Source organism: Esox lucius, chromosome 23 (assembly GCF_011004845.1).
Source record: "Esox lucius isolate fEsoLuc1 chromosome 23, fEsoLuc1.pri, whole genome shotgun sequence".
Classification (NCBI taxonomy): Eukaryota; Metazoa; Chordata; class Actinopteri; order Esociformes; family Esocidae; genus Esox; species Esox lucius.
Window position 1 is genome coordinate 1698463 of NC_047591.1, and position 22390 is coordinate 1720852.

The following is a 22390-nucleotide window of genomic DNA, read 5'->3' on the forward strand; positions in this document are numbered from 1 at the left end:
CATGCTCATCTGCCAATCATATCATGCACACCTGTCACTTTTACATTACACTACGGTTGTATAGTTATTATTGATGCATGTTTTTTGTATAGTGTTATTATTGATAGTTTGTGTTATCTTCTTGTACACCTGTTCAATTTCTCATTAATGCAATTATCTAATCAACCAATCACAAGGCAGTTGCTTCAATGCATTTAGGGGTGTGGTCCTGGTCAAGACAATCTCCTGAACTCCAAACTGAATGTCAGAATGGGAAAGGTGATTTAAGCAATTTTGAGCGTGGCATGGTTGTTGGTGCCAGACGGGCCGGTCTGAGTATTTCACAATCTGCTCAGTTACTGGGATTTTCACGCACAACCATTTCTAGGGTTTACAAAGAATGGTGTGAAAAGGGAAAAACATCCAGTATGCGGCAGTCCTGTGGGCGAAAATGACTTGTTGATGCTAGAGGTCAGAGGAGAATGGGTCGACTGATTCATGCTGATAGATGAGCAACTTTGACTGAAATAACCACTCGTTACAACCGAGGTATGCAGCAAAGCATTTGTGAAGCCACAACACGCACAACCTTGAGGCAGATGGGCTACAACAGCAGAAGACCCCACCGGGTACCACTCATCTCCACTACAAATAGAAAAAAGAGGCTAAAATTTGCACAAGCTCACCAAAATTGGACAGTTGAAGACTGGAAGAATGTTGCCTGGTCTGATGAGTCTCGATTTCTGTTGAGACATTCAGATGGTAGAGTCAGAATTTGGCGTAAACAGAATGAGAACATGGATCGATCATGCCTTGTTACCACTGTGCAGGCTGGTGGTGTTGGTGTAATGGTGTGGGGGATGTTTTCTGGGCACACTTTAGGCCCCTTAGTGCCAATTGGGCATCGTTTAAATGCCACGGCCTACCTGAGCATTGTTTCTGACCATGTCCATCCCTTTATGACCACCATGTACCCATCCTCTGATGGCTACTTCGAGCAGGATAATGCACCATGTCATAAAGCTCGAATCATTTCAAATTGGTTTCTTGAACATGACGAGTTCACTGTACTGAAATGGCCCCCACAGTCACCAGATCTCAACCCAATAGAGCATCTTTGGGATGTGGTGGAATGGGAGCTTCGTGCCCTGGATGTGCACCCCACAAATCTCCATCAACTGCAAGATGCTATCCTATCAATATGGGACAACATTTCTAAAGAATGCTTTCAGCACCTTGTTGAATCAATGCCACGTAGAATTAAGGCAGTTCTGAAGGCGAAAGGGTGTCAAACACTGTATTAGTATGGTGTTCCGAATAATCTTTTAGGTGAGTGTATATTATAATTACTGTTACTTTTTAACTTAATTCCTCACATGGAATAGCCTTCATTTCTCAGAACAAGTATAGACTGAGTTATTTGTTTCTGGCTATTTTGAGTCTGTAATCGAACCCACAAACACTGATGCTGAAGATACTGAACTAGTCTAAAGGCCAGTTTTATTGCTTCTTTAATCAACACAAACAGTTTCAGCTATGCTTAGAATCACTATTCCAATTATCACAAAGCCCTTTAAAATGATAAACTTGGATTAGTGAACACAACCTGCCATTGGAACACGAGTGATGGTTGCTGATAATGGGCCTCTATACACCTATGTCAATATTCCATTGAATATCTGCCGTTTCCAGCTACAATAGTCATTTACAACATTAATGTCTACACTGTATTTCTGATCAATTTGATGTTATTTTTATGGACAGAAACTGTGTTTTTCTTTCAACAAGGACATTTCTAACAGTGTTGTATATACATGAATGTGTCAAACATCCCATTTTTGGGTTTGATAATCTAAGCAGAATCACAATCATACCTCAACTTGACAAGTTTGTGAATGAAAAAGCCCCCACTTCACTAGCCATACATTGTTCACTTTATTACCAACGATCCATTATGCACATATCAGGCTATCTTTCCCAGTATTTGATTTTATTAACAATATCCCGTAGTTGTAAAACAGTTTGATCAAATCCTGATTGCTGACCGACTTAAAGCTGGGGTATCCTGTAATGGAAAGTACTTTCTTACTATTCTAGTTGTATTGGATACCAGTTGCTAATAGCAATAAGGCATTTCTGGGGTTGGTGTATTTCCAATATTCCAAATGATACATGCTATACCAGGATTGTCTGATTAATGTTTTTTGTAGATGTGTTAATCTATGGATTTGATTTTGACATAAAACATTGATACTCTGACCCAAACTATACAAAGCACATTTATTGAACAAGTTAAAATAACAATGTGTATAAAAATACAAAATATGCTCTCAGAAATATTTTCACTTTCCTAGATAGATAAATAAGTGCATGTATACCACATGCTACAAGCACAACCACTAAGAGAAAGGACAAGCACATTCTGTGTGTAGATCGACCGAACAAAATGTATATAATGCCAAAGGTTTAACGTATGCAGCAAACAGTATGAATAGTAGTATAGTTTTGATAAACATGACTGTATATTTCAATATCTGACAATCAGTAAAAGTGAGTAATATATCCATGTGTTTTAGTATTTTGTTCATTAGTCCATTTGATATACAAACCTCCCAAAATGTGCATGTTAATAGCAAATATGGAGCATTTAGTAGAGCATAGAACATTATGAAAATGCATCAGGAAGTTTTGTCTCAGTACTGAAAGTGCACTACCTCAAACTAGACCGTGGGAATGTTATATTTTGGGTTGTATTGTTAGTGCACTAATGAACAAAACACTACAAGTTTGCATAAACTAATCGTTTTATATAGAATAGTATTGGACCCCTGAACTTTTCCAAAACAAAGGTAATGGCAATTATAGGGAAAATAAAAAAAATATCCACAATAACAAAAATGCTATACAAATGCATACAAATAAATAATGGAGGAAAAAGTACAAAGACCACATTCTGTAACATTCAGTTGAACTTGTGAAAATTAGGACTCTAAAGAAAACAATTTAGTGTCCATGCCTGATGCCTTTCTACATACATATTAACTAAAAGGGTTGTCTAAAGCACTTGACAACATCTGTATGTTAAAACAGCTTCCACCATAGTGTAGTGCTAATATTCACCATATACAGAGGAAAATACTATTGTTTTCTTAGGATGTTTTACAACTAAGTAGTCTATGGGAAAGGAAACTATAATTCATGGTTCAATCCCTGTAAAACTACCATTCAATTGCATCAAATGTTAGCCATTTTCCCCCAAAAAAGTATTAAACATCACATTTGAGAATTAATTTAAGAATTGTTACCCAAATCACTTTGCAGTAACTGAATTTAAAAGGAAGAGGTTATGTACAGCAACATGATCCCTTCAAGAAAATGTATATACTTCTGGTTTAGAAGACTAAGCACCAGTTTATAATTGAGTTTCATCACCAGCAGTACTCAACAAGCCACCTTTAAATAATATAAAAAATACAGCGTTGACTTCTAGTGATCAAATAATTTATGCTCACATCACTTCTATTAAATGTCTAAGAGGTGGCTAAAGTTAGACGTTTGTAATGGCTAGAAAAACTAAACCATGGTTTATGGTGACACTTGGCCCATAGCCTTCTTTCAGGGTGAGAAAACATCCAACTTCAAGCTGAACTAGAAAAAGGTGCATGAGTTGATAGCTCTGCAATACCCCCTCCTGGTTTGAAATATAAATACAGACTAATATTTCTTGAAATTAACAGAAGGAGCTTACATAAGGGATGATAGTGCAGTTGAGATTAACATCACCATGTACTGACAGTTTTTTCATAGAAACACCCAGAATTCCCAAGACATACTAGTACTGCACAATACTGAAAACAAAAACATTTGTGATCAATTTACAAAAATATTTTCATAACTGTACAGTATCATGCCCCCATCTTGGAGGCCTACCGAGAGACAAAATGTCATGATTTCACATCTAAAGTCATCAAGCCAATTTCATGCAAAATAATCTAGAGAGATTTCAACAATTTGAGTCCTGAAAACAGTTCTAAAAGTTCATTTGTCAAAAACAGATACAACTTAAGGGAATCAGAACTTTCAATAGGAGAAAACCAGCAAAGCTTTTTGGTTAGCACATTCTGGCAGTCTTCTGTTGACATCTCAACTAGAAGCCTATTTCTTTTAGCACCTAAGCTAGCACCTTCCCTGACAGACTTGCCTTCCGAAGCTGGACATACACTACACTTCAAAACTCTTAACAAGGACATGCTTGCCGATTACAGATTTCACTGTCCCCAACCTTTGAGTCCATGCGTATCCCTAAGACTGTACCCAAATGACCCTGACCAGCATTTTTAGGCTGTTGTAGCTCAATGTTGTTTGGTCTCACATTCTGCTGAAAATAATGGGTACCTCCAATACATTTTTGACCTGCTCACACTATGCTAGTCCTGACATCCAGGTCAGAATCCAAATTCCTACGATTTAAACATGATTGTGGAAATGTTTCCAGGATAGTATAAATTTAGTTCAATTATAGTATATGCCAATCAATAGAGAACACAGCTTTCAGAGGACAATGCATTCACACAGACAAACCAATTCAGATTTCAACCATAACCTATCCAAGCACCTGCAGATATGCAATGCAAGGCTGCATTTACACAGACAAAAAGATCAGAATTGGGCTATGCAAGCACAACCTAAAGTGGATAAGAAACCAAAAATAAAATCAGTCAGTAGACAGACATGCTTAAAATACATTTACAAAAAATAATATTGATGCACCAAGATCAGTTTGTGGGTTGTAGCTTATATTGGTTCAGGCGAGGATCATCGAGAACTGCATCTCAATCTAGAAGGGCATACTACCTGAAGTCTTTGAATGAGTTTTGTACACCCACCCAAAGACATACTCCTATGACGAAAGACTTTACAATAGCATATATTTACAATTTCAAATAAGTGTGCACTGAAAAAAAAAAGTATAGAATTACAGTGGGGAGAACAAGTATTTGATAACCTGCAAAATTGGCAGTTTCCCACTTAAAAAGCACGTAGAAGTCAATTTTTTATCATAGGTACTTTTCAACTTAGTGATGGAATCTAAAACAAAAATCCAGAAAAATCACATTGTATGATTTGTAAGTAATTAATTTGCATTTTATTGCATGACATAAGTATTTGATACATCAGAAAAGAAGAACTTCATATTTGGTACAGAAACCTTTGTTTGCAATTACAGAGCTCATATGTTTCCTGTAGCCATTGACCAGGTTTGCACACACTGCAGCAGGGATTTTGGCCCACTCCTCCAGCTCTCTTCAGGTCATTAACCAGGTCCCGCCGTGTAGTTTTGGGCTGATCCCTCACGTTCCTCATGATCATTGATGCCCCACGAGGTGAGGTCTGCATGGAGCCCCAGACCAAGGGAGATTGACCGTCCTCTTGAACTTCTTCCATTTTCTAATAATTGCGCCAACAGTTGTTGCCTTCTCACCAAGCTGCTTGCCTATTGTCCTGTAGCCAATCCCAGCCTTGCACAGGTGTACAATTTTATCCCTGATGTTCTTACACAGCTCTCTGTTCTTGGCCATTGTGGAGAGGTTGGCGTCTGTTTGATTGAGTGTGTGGACATGTGTCTTTTATACAGGTAACAAGTTCCAACAGGTGCAGTTAATACAGGTAATGAGTGGAGAACAGGAGGGCTTCCAAAAGACAAACTAACAGGTCTGTGAGAGCTGGAATTCTTACTGGTTGGTAGGTGATCAAATACTTATGTCATGCAATAAAATGCTAATTAATTATTTAAAAATCATACAATGAGATTTTCTGGATTTTTAGATTCCGTCTCTCACTGTTGAAGTGTATCTATGATAAAAATGACAGACCTCTACGTGCTTTATAAGTAGGAAAACCTGCAAAATTGGCAGTGTATCAAATACTTGTTCTCCCCACTGTAATATACAAAGAGTAACACCTGGTGACAATCAAGGCTGCATATGACATTGGTAGTGTACATTTCCCTTTACCAAAGACAAACTTATCCTTTCAAGGCCCTGATGAAAAAAATATAATAAAAATGTACAATCTTTCCTGCTTTAGTAAATAAAAACCTAACCATTCGCATTCTTAGACTACAGCAATTAACCATAAAAAATAAAATTAAAAAAAAGAATCCCATTTTGGGCTGGAATGAAGTTTTGTGTCATCTTTGAGTAGAATCACTATCATATCTCAATTAGTCAGTCAAATTTGGAAAGTGAATGGTTTTGACAACCATTTTAGGCTTGATAGCACCACTTTAAATGGGCACGTAAAAGAAAAATAAAATGCATTCTTTCAGGATGTGTTCAGGGCCAGTGTTTGCAATAGAGCATGGTCAAGAAGGCAAAGTCTGGAAGCCTGTTCTCTAGGCTAAATTGATATGGCTCTATCCTAAAAGAAAACTGTTACAGTTCAAGAGGTCTATTTGTCATGCAGCTTTGCCTGGTTCCAGCATTTCATAATTGAAAAACAAGTCTTTCATGGCACTCAGATTGAAAAAGGTAGAAAAACTAAAGTTCATATAGATGTGTTTTTCTCCCACCACTACACAATATAGCAGGCAAAAATGCACACACAAAAAAATGCAGAAAGACTGGCCTTCCAATCTGCCCCGATTCAGACTTCATTGACATATTTCACTTTGTAAACGCTAATAATGTTGTTTTGATTATTGCTTCGACAGTTTCAAAGACTATATTTTATAGGACATGAATACACACGTTTTGGATGCAGCAATTTTTTTGGCTAGAACACTAACAGCCACTGACCTGCTAAAGCCACCCAAAAAGCCATTTTACTGAAGTTTAGGTTGATTAAGCATAATCCAGTTGATGTGAGAAATATTGTTAATCAGTACATCCGTATGAGACAAAAACTAAATATTCCAATTATAATCCAGAAGAAGTGACCTGCACTCACAAGCAACATGTAAATGGAGGCTTTCTTTTGCTGGTGCTTTATGAGAGCATTCTATGCTCTCCTTGTGTTCCGCTAGGAACATGGCATGTATCACTGTCATGCAGCAATGTTTGCAAACACAGAAAGGCGCCTATAGGAAGCCCGGGGGGGCGGGGTAAATAAATCTAAATACAGAACAAACTTGGACAAAAATAATCCAGCTGTTCTTGAATACAAACAAATTCCAGAAGACGTTGTTCAGAGTGCACAAGGACTTAAAATCCCAAACCATCAATCAGACTTCCGTCGAGTGCCATGTGACTTTCCCTTTGTGACACTGGACAGTCAAATCACCACACTTCCTCCCCCTCACCCTCCTCCTTTTCTTCCTCTTTGACCTGGGCCGGCAGAGGACTGCTCGATGGCAGGGGTTTCATTTCACTCTCTCCACTTGTCTGTGCCTTCTCAACTTCACGTTTTTTCTGGCAGCAGGGCTTGTAGAGGTGGGGGTCTAAGAGCACCTCACCGAAGCGTCCCTTGTAGATGATGCCACAGCACACTTTCTGCCTAAAGCCCACAAAGATGAGCAAAGTCAGCCAAGCACTTTAGTGAAAGGGACACCAAAATACAAACCTAAATGAATCATTTGGAATGATTAAATAGCACTATGTAAACATAGTCCGACCCCAAACCTGGGATGTGTTTGTTAGCATGTACCGCAGGGATACATTTTGCACCAGAAAAATGTGGTTCTCTTTAGACGAGTTCAGGTAGAACCTCAGCTTGTCCATTTGGTCCAAAATGTATACATTACCTTTTCCAGTAGGTCAGGTCCAGGAAAGAGAAAACTGGGGAGTGGGCGGCACTCGGTGAGAGTTCCGTGTCAGAGCCCTCATCTGATTGGTTGCTGTAGGAGGGAGACTGGGCTGGGGAGGCACTGGAGGTGGTGCTGTGGGCGTCAGAATCTGTTCGGGGACAGGAAAACAACCAATCAGAAAGCTCTCAACTCATTCAAAACATAGCAGGTGTATTTTAACCAAACCTCTGAAATCTATTTTCAAATGTGTTTGACACTATCAATCCAACAGGTATCCTTTCATAAACTGTTTGACAAGAAAGATAAGAGGGAAGAGTTGTGATAACGTTGAAACACTTAAGTTTGCACTTCATAAGGCACCATTGCTGTGCTCAGTATCAGCTCCTTACTGTGTCTTTTAAGCTCCTTCTGCACTTGGCCAATCTGGCTTGGCCTAACTCTCTTCTTCAATTTCTTGGACCCTGTAGCAGTCTTCATACTTGATCCTGAACCTTTTGCGTCAACAACCTGTGAACAGGAGGAGACCTTGAGGATTAGTGGGAGTAGAAAAAGGACAGATTTGTTTCCAAGACAACAGGTTTTGTGGTCATTGTTTTTATGTCATCTAGTTCTATGGAATACTTAGTGATGTGAGAAGGATGAAAGAGGCACTTGTTTGTTTATTTACAAAGACCTCTTGCATAGAACCTAAACTAGAGCCATCGAGCGTCAGGCATTGCAATCAGCGGTCAACCGTTGAGGAATGCCCCTTAAAAATGATCGCAGCTTTACTACTCGCGTTGCATCACATCCAATTGCATTTGATTATGTGGGGCGTATGCTTGTGTTGGATATTTTGTGAAAAGTTGAGTACTGCTGTATGTACAGCTTGTTATTAATGCAAGTTCATTTAACTTGCCATGTCTAAACAATTTTTTTTTAAATAGGATGGGAAGAGTGTGAATATTCAGAGAATCCTTACATGATTCCAGTTCTTTATGGATCCGGCTGGGAGTTTCTTCCACCGTTTCACCAGAAGGACACAGGCATTACAAATCTCCCCAAAGCGCATCTCACTTAACCTGGAGGGAAAGAACCAGAGTGAGAGAAAATCTGAGGGGAAGTGTGTGTTGTATACAGTCTGACTGTTTGTGTGTATGCGTGTCTGAGAGAATAAATGATGACAGGCTTGAAGCTCAATGTGTGGTTATTTATAACTCTGCAGCAGTCAGAGGGAGTTGGTCAGAGCTATTTTCTGCCAGAACAATTCTCCTGCTGACTCACATCACCGGTTACCATAGCAATGGACTGACACATACTTGCTGGCCAATAATGAAGAGGCCAAGTAACAAAGTGTGGACGCACACACTAAAAGCTACCTCAATTCTGGTTTCATACATTCTGGTTGTCTGATATACCACTCCCTTAGGCCAATACAAGTCAATGCATTGGGAGTAAAAACTATTCCCAAAACTGAATAAAATATCTGCATGCATTGCAGAGCACCTGGTTACAGTAAAGAGATAAAACTCCTAACTAAAACAAAAAATGCATCCCGATCTGACAGGCCTTAATTAGCCACTCTAGTTACAGTTTACGTGCAGAGGGTGGTTGAGAGCAAGACATGCTCAGGGTCTGAGCTCCTGAGCCAGACAGGTATATGGAGGAATGATTTACTCACCCAAAGCAGCTGTGTAAGTCTCTCTCATACCGCTTGCTGTCAGTGAAGCGGGAGCTAGAAGACTTGGCTCGGCAGATACAGCAACCGTGAATGCTCCGGTACATTTTGGGCTTGTGGAAGCCAAACATCTGGTAAATACAGAAAATCAAGGATGTAAAGCTATGATCTCTCACATCAAAATATCTGATATCAATAGTCCCTCTCTGAGGACCAGACACAGAATGGAAAAGTGCACTGCTGAAGCATGGGACCAGCCTGTTTCCAGGTTCCTGGCCATACAGGAGCGTAAATCCAAATCTTAAATTGTTGACCCGAACAATTCTCCAGGATCCCATTCATCTGATTTTTTTTTTTAGCAGTTGGAAGAATTCCGAGCTCAAAGTAAACGGTCTCTAAACCCTGCACCATCTGCCCTTGAATTAAGTTTTACATTGTCACATTTGAGTAGATTTACAAGTGCACTCACCCAAGCAAGGGTCAGTGATGATCAGAGTTAGCTAACTCGCTATGCATGAGGAGTCTTACCCATTAGGTTTCTGTCTGAATTTTGTTTTGATTAAATGACACCACGCAATCATTGGCATTACACATGACTATAGTTTGAATTGTGGGTGATAAACACTGCAAGTGAGCATAGTTGTTCACTCCTCCCTTAAAACTAAATCAAGCACTAAGCAGGCAGCTTCTTTAAACTGGACTGGCACTTACAATGGTCAGGTCAACGGCATCTGGTTTTGATGGGAATTTCCAAGGCAAAGTGGTTAGGGGAAAGTGCTTTGGGGAGGTCTACTATATGGGCCCAGTCAGGGTTTTGCCAAATCCTCTTCTCTGGGACTACCAGACACTTCATTTTCTGTTGAAACAATTCATCCAGCTCTGGACTTTTTGTTCACATGGGCCAGTTTAAAGCTGAAACTAAAATGTTGAATTCTTAGGGGGACTGGGTGGATTTGAGAAAACTGAGATAACATGGATTCACCTTGCTGAATTGCTGGATGCATATGATTCCGCTCTTATCTGCCATGTACAGTGGGGAGAACAAGTATTTGATAACACTGCCGATTTTGCAGGTTTCCTACTTAAAAAGCATGTAGAGGTATGTAATTTTTATCATAGGTACACTTCAACGGTGAGAGACAGAATCTAAAACAAATCCAGAAACTCACATTGTATAATTTTTTAATAATTAGCATTTTATTGCATCACATAAGTATTTGATCACCTACCAACCAGTAATAATTCTGGCTCTCACAGACCTGTTAGTTTCTTTAAGAAGCCCTCCTGTTCTCCACTCATTACCTGTATTAACTGCACCTGTTTGAACTTGTTACCTGTATAAAAGACACCTGTCCACACACTCAAACAGACTCCAACCTCTCCACAATGGCCAAGACCAGAGAGCTGTGTAAGGACATCAGGGATAAAATTGTAGACCTGCACAAGGCTGGGATTGGCTACAGGACAATAGGCAAGCAGCTTGTTGAGAAGGCAACAACTGTTGGCGCAATTATTAGAAAATGGAAGAAGTTCAAGATGACGGTCAATCTCCCTCAGCCTGGGACTCCATGCAAGATCTCACCTCATGGGGCATCAATGATCATGAAGAAGGTGAGGGATCAGCCCAGAACTACACGGCAGGACCTGGTCAATGACTTGAAGAGAGCTGGGACCACAGTCTCAAAGAAAACCATTAGTAAGACACTACGCCGTCATGGATTAAAATCCTGCAGCGCACGCAAGGTCCCCCTGCTCAAGCCAGCGCATGTCCAGGCCTGTCTGAAGTTTGCCAATGACCATCTGGATGATCCAGAGGAAGAATGGGAGAAGGTCATGTGGTCTGATGAGACAAAGAGCTTTTTCGTCTTAACTCCACTCGCCGTGTTTGGAGGAAGAAGGATGAGTACAACCCCAAGAACACCATCCCAACAGTGAAGCATGGAGGTGTAAACAATTCTTTGGGGATGCTTTTCTGCAAAGGGGACAGGACGACTGCACCGTAGTGAGGGGAGGATGGATGGGGCCATGTATCGCAAGATCTTGGCCAACAACCTCCTTCTCTCAGTAAGAGCATTGAAGATGGGTCGTGGCTGGGTCTTCCAGCAAACACACAGCCAGGGCAACTAAGGAGTGGCTCCGTAAGAAGCATCAAGGTCCTGGAGTGGCTTAGCCAGTCTCCAGACCTGAACCCAATAGAAAATCTTTGGAGGGAGCTGAAAGTCCATATTGCCCAGCAAAAGCCCCAACATTTGAAAGATCTGGAGAAGGTCTGTATGGAGGAGTGGGCCAAAATCCCTGCTGCAGTGTGTGCAAACCTGGTCAAGAACTACAGGAAATGTATGATCTCTGTAATTGCAAACAAAGGTTTCTGTACCAAATATTAAGTTCTGATTTTCTGATGTATCAAATACTTGTCATGCAATAAAATGCAAATTACTTAAAAATCATACAATGTGATCTTCTGGATTTTTGTTTTAGATTCCGTCACTCAGTTGAAGAGTACCTATGATAACATTTACAGACTTCTACATGCTTTGTAAGTGGGAAAACAGTTTGTAAGTCGGCAGTGTATCGAATACTTGTTCTCCCCACTGTAGAGGCTGGTGAAATGCAACTAACGCTATACACGGTGATGCGTCCCAAAACACTGTGGAGACATCTCTTCATGCTGGCGTGGCCCGACCGAAAGTTCCAGACATGGAGATCTAGGTTATCGTCAGTCCCCACGGGAATACTGCCTGTCCACTTAGCGTAGCGTTGTTACGCAACCGCGGTCCTGATGAAAAGAGCCATGTGGTCCCTATATAGAATTAATACTGGCGTGCAACTTGGTTGTCAGTCAAAACTTGAAAATGGACGGACTTTGGGGTCAAAGTTAATTGTATTTCGAGATGTTAAATGTCATAATTTGGGCAGTGGAATAAATAACATTTAGTTGTCATTGACTTGATCAATGCCAACCAGTGAATCTAATACTTCTTTAAAAGCTACGAATGTTTAACAGATCAGTTCGTAAACATTCACTAGCACAAAAGATTGTATAACAACAGTTCTGACGTAACTGAAATATGGCAACACGCTTCAAAGGACGCAGGCGGGGCCGCATGTTGCCGACAGTAGATGAAACTGAAAGTGACGTGCTTGCTAAATTTACTATGAGCACAAACATCCGCTCTTTTGTTTTCTGCAAAAATTTAAGATCAAATATAACATGACCATTGCATTTCAAAATATTGTTACAGTAAAATAAAATAAAAACATGCGTCGAGAATGTAGGCTTTTGTAGAGCGGGTATAATGATTATCACCGCCTACCGCGAAAGCATGGTCCCCCTGCCTCACGTAGGCTACGCAGCATCCATATTCAGCCGCAGTTTGACCACTTAACCCGTAGCCTAGCATACGAATGCTACTTCATAGAGTTCGTAAAACCTCTCCAAAACAACAGTTACTTGACAGTGTCACTCAACAGTGCTGCTGCAACAAATTTTTATATTCCACCATGCCATGTCTTTCCCGAATAATTATGTGTCAGTAAATAGACGAAATGCAACTATACCCTGGGACTGTAATCACGCACGTTTTAAGAAAACCTGCATACTTTAATTCATTTGAGGTAGAATAAAAGACCTGAACAGCAGTACAGGTACGCAAAAAGTTACACTTCAATATTTCATGAGACCCTCGTTTGGCACGTAGCCACACACCCACCTAGCCAAGTGGCTTTCAAACAACATGCACCCTAAATATGTTACAGTACAATTGTCATTTGACAAAATAATCGCTGCTAACATTGAACTCGTTGTTCAGTGTTATGTTTACACTGTTTTGGTTTACACGGTTCTTTATGAAAGCGAAACCATTACGTAGCCTAAAACCCTTTGTCCACAACAGTAAGATATTGAATTATTGTGGTTTTGCACATAATAAGAAAGCGTTGTGGGACTCCTGACCAAATCTAACAACAAATGTGAGAATGAATTATCATCGGTCACTAAAATACCAAGCATAAGAAAGGAGCGCGCATTTTAACACCACCAATCATAATAAGAAATCGATGTATCTGCCATTTGTAGACAAACATATTGATAAACATTTCAACACTTTCAAAAATCTATTATCACAAAATACGGTTTCAATCGGTTTTTCCATAAATTAAAACCTGGCAAATAGCATGTATCCTCGAATAACTTCATCACAAGCTGACAACAGTGTCTCAAGATGGAAATGCAGAAAACACAGACCATAGAATTTCAAACGTAGTAATACCCTTACCTTAAGTTATAGTAAAAGTTGGTTAATGAGTTGAAAAGGTAGGAAAAAAAATCGTTAGCTATTTAAACCCATGTACCAATTAATGCACAGTTAACACCGCCGCTGTTCTGATTTTGCTGTTGTACTGGGAGTAGTAACATTTTTACGCATGCTCATTTGAGCTACTCCACCATTTTCTGATTTTCTTCAATCAAACCAATTTACATTCAGAGCTGACGTTTTCACTGCGTTTACATTCTATTGCCCATACAAGGAGGTGAAATACGCGGGAAATGGGGGTTGAAGCCATAGAGAAGTTTAGAGGCCTCTCATATCCAAAACATCGTTTTAGAATTGTTTTCGACGTTAAGGCATTTTCAATTTCACTGTAGTCAAGGTGGGCGGACGTTTCGGCTTTATTGGAGGATCCGTCTTGGTGACCCAATTGAAGTTAGATCAAATCCGGGTAGTCAAGAAGGCTCATTAAGAAGTTTCACCCACTTGTTAAAAAGTAAAACCTGAACAGATGTTGATCTTCTGTTTTGTTAAGGCTGATTTGTGGTTTTGTATTACATTTTCATTATTATTATATAGGCTAGATTATTGTGTTGAGATCCAGAAACGATCATAAAAAACCGTTTATTATATTGATGCCTTCAATAACAACGTCGCTGCACTCAGATTCGATAACATAACGTATATAAGGATACGTCCTCTAACCTCCTCTAAACATTTGAAATACGTATGCTGTTTATCAAAGAAGGCGGGATTCCTACGCCTAATACCAAATGGTGCGTTTAAATGCTTTATGGAACTAGAAAACTCGATCTAGGAAACTGAGGTATTTCTAAGTTGCTGTTTCTGTTTTCACCTAACTAACAAGTCAGAAATGTTCTAATTTTGTAGTTCTGTGTAACCCATGAACGCAAAAATATAGCGGCTGTGAGTGTTTTCTGTGGTACGTGTGGTACGTGTGGGATACCGGATACTGTTTTACAGACGTTTTAAATTATAACAATAGAGAAAAAAATATTAAATATAAACCACTAATTTGACAATACGAGGTTTATGACTATATACTTTCATTTATTTTGGTAAATACCCAATATAGGGTATTCTATACCGACATAGTTCTATTAATTTTATTCAATGCTTTTAATCGGTCAATTTGTAATAACTTTTGAAAAACCGACCCCAGAACTTGATTAGTGTCAGTTTACGGGACAGTCCCAGTCAAACCGGGACGTCTGGTCATCCTATTTTAACAAGAGGTAATCTCGGAATCCCCAGCATATTTTTATGTATTTAGTTAGACGAGTCTCAGACACGCGTGGAAATAGTACTGTATAGGCTACTCAAGTGGATAAATCACAGCAAAAAGCACTGACCTTGATCATTAGTTAATTTTTCAGTTCCCTAAATGTGATTTCATTTAGTACTTTCCTTGCATTAAATAGGGAAGTGTATTAAGAGAATATTCACTTAAACTCACTTAAAAACTCTTTCACTGACTTCCCAAGGGTGAAAAGAGCACTGAAGTATCCTACTTAAGTAGAACTTATGTTAATGAAAGGAAAAGTACACATCGAATTCCAGAGTAGGGACTTGGGCAAGTACTTGTAAGAAGTTACTTTACATCTTTGGACAAGCCCACATGCAACCCATACCAACCACAAACACATCCTGAACATAGAAAGATATTTAAGAATGTATAAATATAACATATACTCAGTACATACACAGATGGACTCATTTATTAATTTCATGATCTCCTCTCACAAAAGATTGTTCACCCCTTATACTTGTGGAAAGGAAAGGTCCAGTGGTAGTTATATTTTTGCAGATATTCAGCTTATTGGGAGAGCATTTCTGTAACATATAAAGTACTATAACGGACCACTGAACAAGTGTAGCAGTAAACTATGGTGATGTCAAAACAGACGTAGGGTAGCAGAGTACACTGCATACAGTAGCACTTCCGATGAAAAAAGGGACCCTAAGACCACTTACACTTGCCTCATGGCTATCCATTAAACTTCCACACATTAAGAAGATCCTCCAAATGTATTTGTGGCTTCTCACACACACATTTTATTTTTATTGTTGAAGTACAACAAGTGAGACTCAACCCTTAAATTACAGTAGGTAAATAGAAGCAAGACCAAACTGGGAACGTTACAGAAGACATGTGTATCAACAAAATGTAATTTTTTGATATTTCACCCCTTCATATCTTTCCACCCGTTGCAATCAGTGTCTGAGCAATAATGACAGTTGCCTAAAAGACCTGTTACTGCCACAATTTATAGAAATAAATACAAAGTCGGGAGATAAAAAAAACAACACTTTCTCCTCTAATGAGATAATAATGGAATATTGAACCACATGTACTGTGGTAGACAATGAGTAAAAAAGGTGATTTCAATTTTGTCATTAGTTTTCCCTTATGGTTCAGTTCAAATCTAGTTTCAGGTCAGTTAGGGAGTCACAAAAATACTCAACTTTGTCCAATTCCAATCACTCATTTAAGTTCACATGCATAAAGGCAATATTTACACACAACAATATGTTCCCAAAGGATTGATTTAAAAAAGTGTCAGCAGATCAAATTTATTTTTAAAACTACAACCAGCTATAAAGAGTCCTGGGAGTTAACACTCATCAGAAAATAACTGCTTAAGTGTTATAGATAATCAGGCATTTAGGATAAATACATGTAGGGGAAAATGTAGGGGTTGCATATTTTGGTTCTTATTGCTTCCATTTAGTTTTCCAGTGTATTTCACATATCACATTAAATAAGGGTTTGTAATGTTTCAATACCACACAAAGTAATGCTTGTAAAGATTGGCAAATTGTCCTGAAGTGTACATTTTGGATCAACAATCACACGGATCTGACTCACACACACACACACACACACACACACACACACACACACACACACACACACACACACACACACACACACACACACACACACACACACACACACACACACACACACACACACACACACACACACACACACCAGACACCATGAGTTGAATTTGAATATGCTGACCATTACAATTTGTCATATAAAAATAATATTGAAAGCAAGCACTCACGCATACATACACACAGGTCAAGTCAATGACTAATTTGGTTGGAATGTCCATCCCAAGAAAAGCCTCTGACCCTAAGAAACACCCTTCCAATGCAGCACAGTGATTGTGTGCGCCAAGATCATCCAGCCAATCAGAGCAAAAGTCCAGTTCAATGCAGTGGGTGTGTTTGGAAGGATCCTACAGCCAATCAAAAAGCTATGTTGCAAACTCAGTGTAGTGCTAGTCCAGTTTTCCTTGATTAGCCTATTTGTGTCATCCTAACCCATTTTATGTTGAAGTTTCACACACACACTCCCAGAGACTATTCCCAGAGACTACGGAGAGGCAACAAGGAAAACAGTCCCTTTTCTGTTTCAAAATCATTTTTCCTTAACTACCATGACCTAAAAGCATGCTTGCTAATGCTAACCAAAGTTGAAGATGTAGCAAGATCCAGCAGACCCAACAAGACAGAATACTGGCAAAGACAGGGTCTCCATCAAATAGGCTAAAAGTGTCAATCTGAAGAGCTAGCTTCAGTGGGCTACAGACATCTAGCACATAGGGAGAGAACCACATTTTGTTCTTTACAAAACGGTAACACATGTCAGAAAATATATATTTTTTAAACCACAAGCTAGGTAATGTTAATACTGCATCAAAAGTCATCAATGATCAAATGCCCAAGCTTCTTCTCTTCTGCAGTGGAATCGGTTGCTTTGGTAGCGAACGGTGTTGTCTTTATGAAGTCCTCAGACTTTCTTTACCCTCTATGGTGAATTATCCCAATGTGAATCCGCTGAAGCAGGCCTTGACAGCGACAACAGCGAAAGGGAAAAGGAGTAGGAGCAATGGGATTGTGGGTAACATAGTCCTGTGCTGGATGGTTTCCCAGTAGGTTGTGCGGTAGGGGTTAAAGGTCGATGCCCTTAATGAGTGAGGCCTCCAGGGTGATAGGGAAGTCGTCTAGTGTCTGCAGGACAGCGATAAGAGCATTGACCGTCGTGCGGTCCCGCAGCAGAGCAGACTCCTCATACATCCGTTGGATCACTGGACACTCCACCAAGAGGGGGAGCCACTGAGGCAGCAGATGATCTCTGAAACATGGGGTAAAAGAAGGATATTTAGTTTACTAAATTACTCTCTGTAATTTACGCTTTGTAATACAAGCTTTTGTGAACTCAATCTTTGGTGCTCATTTAACAATGTGTATAACAGTACTGAAAATCCCACATAGAAAAACGGATATACCAAAAAATCCTTCTAATGTCATATGCACTGAAGTGGATCGCTACTGATAAATGGAAAAAAATGACAATTTTTTTTTTTTTCGAAAAATAGCAGGTGCTGCTATTTTACTGCTGATTACACCCAAAACTGCAGGCATAAATTGGATCATCCTGTAAGAGATATTCCACCGCATGGCACTGGGCAAGTGTTCGTGGATTCACCAACTTTCTCAAGACAAGTATTTTGATGAATGTCACACTCTACTTCAAAATGATTGCACACGTGGTTCACGCACAGAGCTTTGCGTACACAAGATAAATGATCACCTAGAATTATGAAACAAAACTGAGCTGAGGTCAAACTCTTCACTACGCCTTCAAAGAACCAGAAGAGATGCCGTCCCCCAATAACACCCATATCTAGACGTCCTCAACCCCATCTCTGTCTCACTATGTATGAGTGTTGGCCTCACCTGGCCCCAAGGCAGACCAGCAGCTGGAACTTGCCGTCCTTGCCGATGTTCCTGGACGTGGAGTTGATGGCACTGACATAGCGACACAGAGATACACAAGTCAGGCCCAGGGGCTCAGTGGTCTCTTGCATGTCCCCCATCTGGTCCGCTGACTCCATATATGCCACAGCCTTTTCTGTAAGGGAAGGCGAGATATAATACTATTCAAAAGTTCAGCGTCACTTAGAAATGTCCTTGTTTTTAACAGAAAAGCAATTTTTTTGTGGACATTGTGTTGTAAATGACTATTGTAGCTGGAAACTGCTTATTTGTAATGCAATATCTACATAGGCGTACAGAGGCCCATTATCAGCAACCGGCAGTCCTGTGTTCCAATGGCTAATCCAAGTTCATCTTTTTAAAAGGCTAATTGATTATTAGAAAACTCTAACAATTATGTTAGCACAGCTGAAACCGATGGTGCTTATTAAAGAAGCAATAAAACTGGCCTTCTTTAGACTAGTTGAGTATCTGGAGCATCTACAATTGTGGGTATGATTTCAAGCTCAAAATGTCCAGAAACAAAGACATTTCTTCAGAAACTCACACCTTTATTCTAGTTCTGAGAAATGAAGGCTATTCCATGTGAGAAATTGCCAATAAACTGAAGATCTCATACAATTTTGTGTACTACCCCCTTAGCAGAACAGCCCAAACTATCTCTAACCAGAACAGAAAGAGGAGTGGGTGGCCCTGGTGCATAACTAAACAAGAGGACAAAAACATTAGAGTGTCTAGTTTGAGAAACAGACGGTTCACAGGTCCTCAAGTGGCACCTTCATTTAATTGTACCCACAAAACTGCAGTCTCAATGTCAATAGTGAAGAGGTGACTCCAGGATGATGGACTTCTAGGCAGAGTTACAAAAAAAAGCTATTTCTCAGACTGGCCAATAAAAGAAAATACTAAATGGGCAAAAGAACACAGACACTGGACAGATGAAGATTGGAAAAACGTGGACAGACAAATGTAATTTTGAGGTGTTCGGATTACAAAGAAGAACATTTGTGAGACGCAGACCAAATGAAAAGATTCTGGAGGAGTGCTTGACGCCATCTGTCAAGCATGTTGGAGGCAATGTGATGGTCTGGGGGTGCTTTGTTGGTGGTAAAGTGGGAGATTAGTACAGGGTAAAAGGGGTCTTGAAGAAGGAAAGCTATCACTCCATTTTGCAACAGCATGCCATACCTTGTGGACGAAGCAAATTCCCTCCTACAACAGTACAATGACCCAAAGCACAGCTCCAAACTATGTAAGAATTATTTAGGGAAGAAGCATTCAGCTCATATTCTGTCTATAATGGAGTGGCCAGCACATTCACCAGATCTCAACCCTATTGAGCTGTTGGAGCAGCTTGACCGTATGGATACGTAAGAAGAGCCCATCAAGCCAATCAAACCTCTGGGAGGTGCTTTAGGAAGCATGGGGTGACATCTCTTCAGATTGCCTCAACAAATTGACAACTAGACAACTAGAAGGTCTGCAAGTCTGCAAATTGAGGATTCTTTGACGAAAGCAAAGTTTGAAAGACACCATTATTATTTCTATTGATCATAATTCCTTGTATGTCTTATTCATTTTGATATATTTCCTATTAAAACTAATTTAATGTAACAAGAGCATTTCTAAGTGACTCCAAACCTTTTAACAGTAGTGTATATCACAGGGGTGGGAGTAGAATAAGATACCTACTGTGAAAGCATTTGGGATTGGCAGATATCCTAGTTGGTTAGTGTTGGGATGTGGCTGAACCAAATGACGCTAATTTGAATCCCTGAGCCGACATGGAAGAAATTGTCTGGTAGACTACTAAAATATCAGTGTTAAATTAGGACAACTGCCACAAAGAGCTTAATGAATATATTGTATTTATAATCTGATGTATGTGTTATTTAAGCTAAATGTGGATGTCATGTGTAATCTATTGAAGTTGTGTTTTGGTTTAAATTGAGAAGTTCACTCTCTCCAGCTCTGACAAGCAACATACTCAGTAGAAAACCATTGTGTCCTCATATCTGTCAAAAGCTGTAATTTGAAAGACAATTTACAGATAAATGCAGCTGTTTCATACAGCTACATGCAGGATTACTGCATATAGAATATCAATGGGACATTTTCCATTCGTTTTGGGGAAGTTCAGTATTTGTAATATCCCATCAGAATTGAAAGAGATCACAAACTCCTAGGGCAAACTTTTTGTAATTTGTTAATTATAAATGATTTGCAGGCCAGAAAAGTGCAATAATTGAAGCATTAATACAGTAGGTTAATTACAATGCCTAAATAATTTAATTTCAAATTCAGATTTATAAGAATGGGCTGGTGAGTTATGTCTCACTTACCCTCAAAACTATTTTATTACTGCGGGCCAGATGGAATTGTCTCACGGACCTGATTCGGTGGTCTTAGTTTGCCAACCCCTACATTTTAGGGAGTATATTGGGGTATTTCTAAGATAGTCCACTAGATGGAGCCAATGGTCTTAAGAAACACTCACCAACAAAGTCCCAGACAAAGACAGTCTTTTGGAAGAGGCGGGCAGATTTGAAGCCATTGTTGAAGAACTGCTCGAGAGCCCAGACCAGACCAACCTCGCCACACAGTAGGATGGTCAGACTGCCCCTCTGTTGAAAGAAGGAAGGGAAAGAGGAGAGATAGGGAAAGGTTTTGCAACATTTTGCACACCTTTGACACTGAAAAGGTATCGATATTACAAGACTGAATCTCAAACTACCAATGTAACACTAGCCTTTTGAAGCATCAGTTGGAAATGAAAGTGAAAGATTTTCACTTAATATTTACAAACTATATCTTGAGTAATAGATTGTTATATTGTTTGTTACCAAACATTTATTCACAAAAAATAGTTTTTACAATTATTTATTCAGTATATAGTGTTTATCTGTATTTCTATTTTTTACACCATGCAGTTCTGAGTTGTCCTGTCCTCTTGCAATTTAATGCGTTTGCCCAGATCATCATTCAAAATAAAAATAAAATAGTTCTCCACTGATTTAAAAGTAAATTAATAATATAACCTTAGTCTTCCTCAAGGGATTAAAGAACAATTTTCTATTCTCTGCATAAGGTCCAGTGAGTGCTTATCCAACACTATAAATGCCTTTACATAAGACTAATGCAAAATTTTTCCTGCAGTTAAACTCATGTCGATGCTGCATTAAGGGCTTGGACTTGTCCTACATATTTTTGCTCTTAAAAGGAGCTATAAGTGGCTGGTGGATGGGGCTCAAGGTCATCTACTGAGCCATTTACTACAATAACTGCCATAAAATAGAAAATACATTTTACCATAGCCATAAAACAGACTCATTTAATAAAAAGAGGTAGAGTGAGAGCGAGCAAGAGTACGGAGGCATTCATTCTATAGGGAGAATATCAGAATATACTAGTACATTTCCTACATAGAGAACAGAGAGGTTTCAGATACTTGTTATTCACTAGCTTTAGTTCATCCTGTTTATAATGATGGTGAAACAGCAAGTGCTCTCTGCCCTGACATCCTTTCCAGACATCACAGAGACTATTAACCCGTCAACAGTGGAAAGTGGACAGGAGCAGGTGTTCTGTGTCTTTCCTTCAGAAAGATAGACAGACTGACCAACCAACCTCTTTTTCTGGCTTGTGGAAGTGTTTGCAGATGTTGTTCACTGCTTCCCCAATGGCGTCCTGGATTTGACCTGAGGTGGGCTCTGCAACAGATCAGACAAATGAAAAACTATATTAATCTACAATATTAAAAATTGTGATAATGTTAATGTGTGACATATGGAGCCATATCACAGTGGAGGGGTGCTACGTGGTCACCAGATGGAGGCAAAGCCCGGACCTGCTGGCCACCTTTCCTCCTCCGTAGGCAAACACACCTAGGGCTGATGAGCCTCCGTATACCTGAAAGACGTTGCCTAA

General features: G+C 39.6%; 2 protein-coding genes across 12 annotated transcripts in view; both read right to left on the reverse strand.

Annotated features, from left to right (window-relative positions):
- Positions 1 to 6027: 6027 nt before the first annotated feature.
- Positions 6028 to 13837, reverse strand: sinhcaf (SIN3-HDAC complex associated factor). Its single transcript, XM_010886897.4, has 6 exons — positions 13655 to 13837; positions 9384 to 9511; positions 8685 to 8784; positions 8113 to 8230; positions 7721 to 7871; positions 6028 to 7473 (listed from the first exon to the last, which is right to left on the reverse strand). The coding sequence occupies exons 2-6, from the start codon at positions 9509 to 9511 to the stop codon at positions 7257 to 7259; spliced, it is 714 nt and encodes a 237-aa protein (XP_010885199.1). The 5' UTR covers positions 13655 to 13837; the 3' UTR covers positions 6028 to 7256.
- A 1859-nt stretch (positions 13838 to 15696) lies between these two features.
- dennd5b (DENN/MADD domain containing 5B) overlaps positions 15697 to 22390 on the reverse strand; it is a 119470-nt gene continuing 112776 nt past the window's right edge. For all 11 annotated transcript variants that reach the window (XM_029116954.2, XM_029116952.2, XM_029116953.2 and 8 more), the window contains 4 exons: positions 22091 to 22173; positions 20961 to 21087; positions 18425 to 18599; positions 15697 to 17819 (listed from right to left, as the gene is read on the reverse strand). In XM_029116954.2, the coding sequence (XP_028972787.2) occupies positions 17636 to 17819; positions 18425 to 18599; positions 20961 to 21087; positions 22091 to 22173 (569 nt within the window). In that variant the 3' untranslated portion in view covers positions 15697 to 17635. The remainder of the gene's footprint in view (positions 17820 to 18424; positions 18600 to 20960; positions 21088 to 22090; positions 22174 to 22390) is intronic.